This window comes from Aphelocoma coerulescens, chromosome 25, assembly GCF_041296385.1.
Source record: "Aphelocoma coerulescens isolate FSJ_1873_10779 chromosome 25, UR_Acoe_1.0, whole genome shotgun sequence".
Lineage (NCBI taxonomy): Eukaryota > Metazoa > Chordata > Aves > Passeriformes > Corvidae > Aphelocoma > Aphelocoma coerulescens.
Window position 1 is genome coordinate 2,874,302 of NC_091038.1, and position 8,208 is coordinate 2,882,509.

Below are 8,208 nucleotides of genomic sequence, written 5' to 3' on the forward strand. Positions count from 1 at the left end.
GCCTGGCCATAAAGTTTTGAGTGTTTTCTAGCCTGCGCGCCCGGTCCCTGGGGGTTCCCGCTGGCCCGAGAGGGCTGTGGGTCCCCCCCACCCCCGTGCTCTCGGCTCCGTCCCGCGCCGTCCTCCCGGTGGTCGCGGGATTGGGTCAGTGCCCGGCCGGTCCCACCGGCGCAGCCCGCGGCGGCGGGAGGCCGGGACGAGTGCAATATTGGTGGGCGAGAGCACAACACTGCACCGCATCCCGGCCCTCCCGCCGCCCCGGAGGGAGCGGAGCCGCCGCCGCCCGGGCCGCTCCGTGGGAACTGCGCGGCGCTCACCGCGGCTCGGCGGCAGGGACCGGTCGCCACGGCGACGGCTGTCCCGGCAACGCGGCGGAATGTGCCCCCACCCCCCCCACCCCGCCCGCCCCGGAGCGCGCGGCCCCGGCACCGGCCCGGCCCCCCCGCCCCGCGGCGGCGGCGGCGACAATGGGCGCGGCGGCACCGGGCCCCTCTTAAAAGGGCAACGCGGGGCTGCCCTCCGGTGTTGGGGCCGGGACCGGGGCCGGTGCCTGTGCTCGTTCTCGGCCCGGGGCCGCGGCGGGAGCGCAGCCGGCCCTCCCCCGGGGTACCGGGACAGGTGAAATCACCGCCTGGTACTGAGCGCCTCGTCCCGCGTCCCCGGGCTGCGAGGGGAGACCGCGGGTGCCGTTCCTTTTCCGGTCCTTCTCCTGCTCCCTCTCCGGTCCCGGTCCAGTACCGTTCCCGATTCCGTTCCTGCTGCGGTCCCGCTCCTCTTCTGCTCCATCTCCTGCTCCCTCTCCTAGTCCCTCTCCCGCTCCAGTTTCGCTCTAGTCCCGTTCCCGCTCCGGTCTCCCTCCAGTATCGGTCTCACTCCCGCTCTGCATTACTCCAGCCGATTCCCGATTCCGTTCCCGGTCTCTTTCCAGCAGCGGTTCCGCTCCCGCTCGGCTCTGGCTCCAGTCCTAGTCCCGGTCTCACTCCCGGTCTCGCTCCAGTAGCGGTCCCCTTCCCCCTCCCGCTCCGGTCTCACTCCAGTCCCTCTCCCCATTCCGGTCTCGCTCCTGTCGCGGTTCCGGTCCCGGTTCTTGTCCCGGTCCCGTCCGGCGGTGCCGGTGCGCGGTGCGAGCGTCGTGTGGGGCCGCGCCCGCCAGGGGGCGCCGCAGCTTCAGGGCCAGCGGCCCGAGCCGGGAAGGGAACGGGGCGGGTCCGGACCCGCCGGACACGGACAGGCCGGACACAGGGGATCCCCCGGGCATGGACAGGCCGGACACAGGGGATGCACCGGCCATGGACAGGCCGGACACAGGGGATCCCCCGGGCATGGACAGGCCGGACACAGGGGATCCACTGGGCACGGACAGGCCGGACACAGGGGATGCACTGGACACGGACAGGCCGGACACAGGGGATGCACCGGGCACAGACAGGCCGGACACAGGGGATCCACCGGGCACGGACAGGCCGGACACAGGGGATGCACCGGCCATGGACAGGCCGGACACAGGGGATCCACCGGCCATGGACAGGCCGGACACAGGGGATGCACCGGGCACGGACAGGCCGGACACAGGGGATCCACCGGGCACGGACAGGCTGGACACAGGGGATCCACCGGCCATGGACAGGCCGGACACAGGGGATCCACCGAGCATGGACAGGCCGGACACAGGGGATGCACCGGGCATGGACAGGCCGGACACAGGGGATCCACCGGGCATGGACAGGCCGGACACAGGGGATGCACCGGCCATGGACAGGCCGGACACAGGGGATCCACCGGGCATGGACAGGCCGGACACAGGGGATGCACCGGCCATGGACAGGCCGGACACAGGGGATCCACCGGGCATGGATAGGCTGGACAGAGGGGATCCACCGGCCATGGACAGGCTGGACACAGGGGATCCACCGAGCATGGATAGGCTGGACACAGGGGATGCACCGGCCATGGACAGGCTGGACACATGGAACACACTGGACATGGATAGGCTGGACACAGGGGATCCACTGGACAGGGTGGACAAAAGGAACTCACCGGGCACAGTGGGGGTGTACACACAGGATCCCCCGGGCATGGACAGGGTGGACATATGGGACCCACTGGACATGGTGGGCATGGGTGTATGGGGCCCACTGGACAAGGACAAGCTGGACACAGCGGATCCACTAGGCATGAACAGGGTGGACACATGGGACCCACCGGACATGGTGGGCGTGGGCACAGAGATTCCACTGGACATGGTGGGGTTGGGCAGATGGGGCCCACAAGATGCACACAGGGTGGGCATATGGGACCCATTGAGCATGATGGGGGTGGACATGCAGGTCCCACCGGACACAAGGTGGACACATGGAACCCACGGGGTGCGGTGGCAGTGGACACACAGGACCCACTGGGCATGGACGGGGTGGACACATGGGACTCACTGGACACATGAGAACCATCGGGCACAGCAGGGATGGGGACATAGGACCCACCAGTGGTGGGTACATGGGACCCACTGGGCATGGACAGGGTGGGCTAATGGCCCCCACTCCCAGAGGTGGCGGGTGAGGCGATTGCCACGAGAGAGCAGTTGCTGGCACCCCCTCCTGCCCCTCAGCCCCCCACACGTTGTGTCCTCTGTGGGTGTCTGCAGGAGGAAAACTGCAGCCCCCAACCCCCTGCCTTGGGGGGGATGGGGAGGCTCAGGGGAAAGCCCCCAGTGCTGAGTGGGGCTGGGGGCTGGGGCTGGAGCAGAGGACAGCAGGGGTCAGCATCACTGCATGGGGGGAGCCATCCCCATGGTGAGGCCTTTTGGGAAGGACATGTTTGCTCAGAGCTGCTGCCTGCACCTGCCTGGACATGGCCTGGCTTGCCAAGGCTGTGGCCGCCGTGGGGGGAACGGAGTGCTGCTGGCTCCCATTCCACCTGCTCTGAAAGCCAGGCCATCCATCCCTTGCCCTCTTGTCACTGTGGCACGGAGGGTCCCCCCTCTCTGCTCCCCTTCTCGGCACCACCTCAGAACCCTTTGGCCTGACTGGGGTGGCACTTTGGCTTCACACGAGGCTGGGCAGGAGCCAAGTGTGGGGGTCCTGACTGAGACCTCCCCAGGAACTGGGACCCTCACGGGAATCAGCACCCTCCTGAGAAATTGGGGCTCTCCTAGGAATCAGGACACTCTGCAGGGCTGGGGCAGAGAGGGACCAGAGTAGCTTTTGATGCCCGTCCGTGCCAGGAGCACGTGTCACCTGCGCCCGGCCACGGGCGGTGCCGTTACCTCAGGGGTGGGGCATTGGCGCCCAGCATCACCCGTGTCCTGAGTGGGGACGGGGGTTTGTGCCTGCTGCGGGGGGCCCCGGGACCTGGAGGGAGGTTACTGGGAGGTATTGGGATGCTGTGGGGCCCTGGGCTGTACCTGCGTAAGCATTTCGGGGGGGTCACTGGTGGTTATTTGAGTGTAGGGCGAGGCAATGACCAGCCGGTAATGATTAACCCTGGGCTGAGCCCAGGGGATGAGGCCCCCCTACACGAGGCTCCGTGTCCCCCTTGTGCCCCCCTCCGTGCCCCCCACCAGGCCCTGGGGCCCGTGGCTCAGCCCACGGAGCCAGGCAGGTGCTGCTCCCACCCCTGCCCCAGGATGCCCGGCTACTGTCCCGTCCTGTGCCCCCACCCGAGGCTGGGTCCGCCTACGGCAGGGGGACGCTGCCAGCGGTGTCCCCCCGACCCAGGGAAGGGCGAGAGACCCAGCCTGGGGGGGGTGATGCTGCAGGGGCCCCACCGGCGCGGTGGCACCCCTGTGCCAAGTGGGGCAGAGCGACTCCCCCTCCCTGGAGCTGGCGGCGGGGTGGGGCCTCCCCACCTGCCCCAGGTGCTCTATAAAGCTCCGGCCGCTGCCGAGCTGCCAGTTCCGGATCCCTGGGTTGAGGCGTGTGCCACCGGCTAACGGAAAAGCAGCTGTCGCCGGGCCCCACGAGGCGCCGGGACCCCCGGACGAACCCCATGGCGTTCCCTGTCTTGCTGCTGCTGCTGCTGGGCACAGGTGAGGGGCTGGGGCCAGCGGCACCTCGAGCCAGAGGGAGCCAGGCTGGGAGCCGGGCAAGTGGGGAGGTACCGGGGCAGGGGGAGTGGAGCGGGGTCCCTTTGAAAGTGGGGACTGGGGGATACCGGAGCCAGTGGCATCCTGGCAGCAGGGACATTGTCATCTCTCCTGGTCTGCCTCCGGGATGCAGCGGCCCGGGGCTGGTTGCGCCCAGGAAAGTCGGTACTGGGGGCTCAGACTGGGGCCCCTCTGCTGTGTCCGAAGGGCTCGGCCAAGGGCTGGGCTGTGCCGGGACCAGCCGGAGCAGGCTGTGCCCGGGGCTCGCAGGCTGGAATGCAGGTGTGTCCCGGTGAGCACCCGGACCCCGGGCTCTCCTCCAGTGCCGCCGGCTCCTGCAGCACCCTCTGGGAACCTGCCCGGGAGCTGCCTGTGCTGGCCCCCAGCCAGGCCAGGCAGCTCCGGGGGGTGCGGGGACACCCCAGCCTGTCACCCACAGCAAGGGGAGCTGTACTGGGTGGCAGCCTGAGCCCCCAGCATGGCAGGGACACCCCAGGACGGAGGGGGCTGCAGGGCTGGGCACGGCGCTGGTATCAGTGCCCAGCCAGCACCACCTGGACCCTTGGTGGTGCCACAAGTGCCCAGCACCAGCCCCGATGGTGGGGTGTTGCTGGAGGTCTCGTTAGCCTCGTGGGCAGACGGAGCCTGCTGTTGGCTCCTGGGGGTCGTGGTGCTTCCCACAGTGTCCAGCTGAGGAGCTGTTTTGGGTAAAACCTTCCCTAAGTGGGCTGCAGCCACTGACTCCTGGGGTTCCCTCCAGGTACACGTGCCATGACCACCGAGACGACCATGGAGATGGAAACCACCGAAACGACCACCGTGGAGATGACCACGGAAACGACGACCACCACCTTGTCTCCAAGTATATTCCCCAAAATCACAGATGCCACCGTGTTCCCTGGCACAAACACCACGAACTTCCAGTTCAGCAACCGCTCCATGTCCAACAGCACTGTGGTGCCTGTCCTCAGCAGCCCAGCCATCTCCCACGTCAATGCCACCTCAAACAGTAGCAGCTGGGCCCCCCACTTTGGCACCAATGGCAGCTCTGCCGCTCCCGCCACCGTGGATGGCAGCAGCTCCAGCACCAAAGGCAACGGGAGCACCAGTGCTCAGATCTTTCCCACCAGAGTAACGTCTGAGGGCAGCACGGCTCCCAGGCAGACCCCCACCGGGAGTGGTCCCAACCCCAGCAAAACCCCAGGCCAGCTGCCCGCTGCCGTCCAGCTGCTCCTCCGTGTCCCGCTGTCCTTCCGCATCATCAACAGGAGCTTCAACGAGAGCCTGCGTGACCCAGCATCCGAGGACTACAGGAGCCTGAGCCGCACTGTCCTGACCATGGTGAGTCCCAGTCCTGCCCCTGGGCCGTGCTGGGAAGGAGCCACCTCCCCTTGGGGCTTTCCATGGAAGCGCCCCGAGCATCTGTTCTGCCAGCAGCTCCAGCCACCCGGCCAGTTCTGCGTGGGGACAGGAAAGGGGGGTGTCTGTGGGGAGGTGGCCATGACCTCAATGCTTCCTTCCAGTTCGAACACGTCTTTGGCTGCGCGGGCTGCATGGGCACGCAGACTTACAGCGGGTGCAGCGAGCTGCAGTACAGGTGAGCAGCACAGCGCCAGCAGGGCTGGTGTATCACAGTGTATCCCCCCGGTATGTAGCCCCTCAGGGGACAATCCAGGTGCTGATGCCTCCTCCCGTGCAGCCAAGGCTCGGTGGAGGTCCAGTCCACCCTCGTGTTTGGGAATGGAAGCGATGCCGTCACTCCCGACGCCGCTGAGCAGCGCCTGAGGAAGAGCCTGGACCAGAATGGCTTCATCATGGGCCTGCAGCTGGACAGCATCCAGAGTGAGAGGAGGCTCCAGGCTGGGGAGGGAGCGGGGATGGAGCCTGGGGGAAGCTCGGGTGGCTCCATAAACATTGCCCTGTCCTGGCTGAGGCAAGGGGGCCTACTTGGTGCTGCGATGGGCTTGGGGCTTGCAGCGGGCGGAGCCAATGCACATTCCTGGTGCCTGCGAGAAGAGCAAGCGGATCCCACACAGGAGGGCTCAGCCCCTGCTGTCCTGTCCCAGAGGTCTCTCAGGGTTCTGTCCCAGCTCTGTTCCTTGCAGGCTCCACAGAGGTGATGTCCCCAGCTCCAGCACCCATGGTCCCGGACTGGGCCATTGCTCTGTTGGTCCTGGTCAGCATCCTGCTGCTGTTCAGCATGTTCACGTGTCTCCTCCTGATGGTGAGACCCCATCCCCATCCCAGTCCTCACCTGCATTCTGCTGGTCGGTGCCCTGTCCCTGTCCCCACACCGGCCAGGCCCCGACCCCTTCTCTCTCCCCAAGAGCACCTGCACGTGCCGCCGGAAAAGCCGAGGGAAGCTGGACCTGCTCAGCCAGAAAGATTCCTACCACCCCATGGCTGAATACCTCCAGTACCAGAGCCACGGGCGCTACGCGCCCCCCAACAGCAAACCCAACCCCTACAGCCAGGTGAGAGCGAGAGCCCCGTACCCGGGGTCCCGGCTGCTGCGGGGAGCAGAGAGCCGGGCTGCATCCCCGGATTCTGGGTTCATGGCTAACGGGGATGGCAGGGCAGGGACAAGTGTCCGGGAGCTCGTCCCACACCGGCCTTGCCAGGAGGTGAGCGTAACATTCACGCCTGGCTGGAGCGGGAGTGAGGCCGGCGCGGGCAGACCCGGCCTGGCTCCGGGGAGCTCCCAGCGACCTTGGGCAGCCGCTCCCTGCGCCCCGCCCCAGCGGCTCAGGGGGCTCGCTGCCTCCCCACCCTGCCCCTTCTCCTGCTCAGCTGTCTCCTACTGTCACAGCATCCTCTGCCATGGGTGGGGAGCGGAGCTGGGGCACTGCAGGGCTGCTGGGGGGCTGAGGACACGATTCCCATAGCCAGCACCCCACATCCCGCACCAGCAGTTCCGAAACTGGAGCTGCGGGTGTGGCGTCAGGAGCTGCCTGGAGGCGCAAAGGGGCTCCCCAAGGCGATGTGGGGCACGGGGGCCGCCCCGTCCCCCCGTGCCCTGCGCTCCCCCCACGCGGGGCTGTGGGCGGGGGCCGTGTCCAGCTGCTCTGGCTCCCTTCGAGCAGCTCACCCTGTGCAAATACCAGGGGCCTGGGTAAATATTTACCTTCGCACTCGCCGGGCCGGCTTATCTTGCGGGAACACGGCCACCGCGGCTCCTCCTGCGCGCGGGGGGGTTCGGGGTGTCCGTGGGGGCCTGGAGTGCCCACAGTGCCCATGGCTGGGGGCAGCAGCCCACCACGATGGCAGGATGCAATTTTTGGTTGCCTGTAGTGGCCGTGGAGAGGGTGCAGAGCTTCCTCTGCTATCCTGGGCTGGGGGCTCAGCCCTGTCCTGAGACCCCCTCACCTTTCCTCCCCCCAAGGTGGCCGGCAGCAGCACCAAGAGGGCCGGCACCTTCACCTACACCAACCCCGCCGCCGGCTCCGACAACCTCTGAGGGGTTCGCTGGCAAGGAGGGCGGCTGCCGAGGGGAGGGGGCGGCCGCAACCCCCCACTCCCGGGGGAGCAGCACCGGCCCCGGGCACATCCCCCGGTGCTGCTCGGCCCCTCGCCGTGGGCAGCGGGAGCCGGATGGTTCTGGAGCAGCCGGATCCGTGCACATGCCAGAACTGGATGAACAAAGATTGGGGGCAGGAGGGAGGGTCCCGCACACCCCACGGTCCCTGCGCTCGCTTGGCTTTGCAACCCCGCTCAGTGCCGGGGGTGGAGGACTGGGCTGGTGCTCCCCCTGTGCTCACCCCCGGGGATTCAATGGCTCTTTTTGTGGTGTTATTTTATATAAATATCTCTATTTGCGGGGTGTTGGTGCCGGGCTTGGCTCGGCGGGGCAGCAGGCCCTCGGCTGGGGTATATTTATCGCAGTTACAATAAAAGGATGGGGGCAGCCATGTGTCCCCAGGGCTGCGCCGTGGTGTGGCAGGGGGGCTTCTCTGGGACAGTGACTCCCCTCTCGTGGCTGTCACCCACCCAGGTGGCCTCGGCTTGGGTGGTGGCTCTTGTTTCCCGATCCAGGCAGTCCTGGTGTTGCTGCTGGGGGTGTCACCGTGTCCCTGGTCCCTGCATGCCTCTGGATGTGACATGTCCTGCCAGCCTCCATCCCTCTCATC

General features: G+C 67.4%; 1 protein-coding gene across 1 annotated transcript; it reads left to right on the top strand.

Moving 5' to 3' along the window:
• The first annotated feature begins 3,905 nt into the window (after positions 1 to 3,905).
• On the top strand, positions 3,906 to 8,208 carry MUC1 (mucin 1, cell surface associated). Its single transcript, XM_068995063.1, has 7 exons — positions 3,906 to 4,024; positions 4,842 to 5,422; positions 5,605 to 5,678; positions 5,781 to 5,923; positions 6,187 to 6,305; positions 6,409 to 6,555; positions 7,464 to 8,208. The coding sequence occupies exons 1-7, from the start codon at positions 3,985 to 3,987 to the stop codon at positions 7,536 to 7,538; spliced, it is 1,179 nt and encodes a 392-aa protein (XP_068851164.1). The 5' UTR covers positions 3,906 to 3,984; the 3' UTR covers positions 7,539 to 8,208.

Bases quoted from the DNA above. Each gene is read 5' to 3' on its own strand.
- MUC1 (XM_068995063.1), top strand. From the start codon at position 3,985: ATGGCGTTCCCTGTCTTGCTGCTGCTGCTGCTGGGCACAG. The intron at 5,924-6,186 runs GTGAGAGGAGGC...TGTTCCTTGCAG, and splicing joins GCAGCTGGACAGCATCCAGA to GCTCCACAGAGGTGATGTCC. The intron at 6,556-7,463 runs GTGAGAGCGAGA...CCTCCCCCCAAG, and splicing joins AACCCAACCCCTACAGCCAG to GTGGCCGGCAGCAGCACCAA.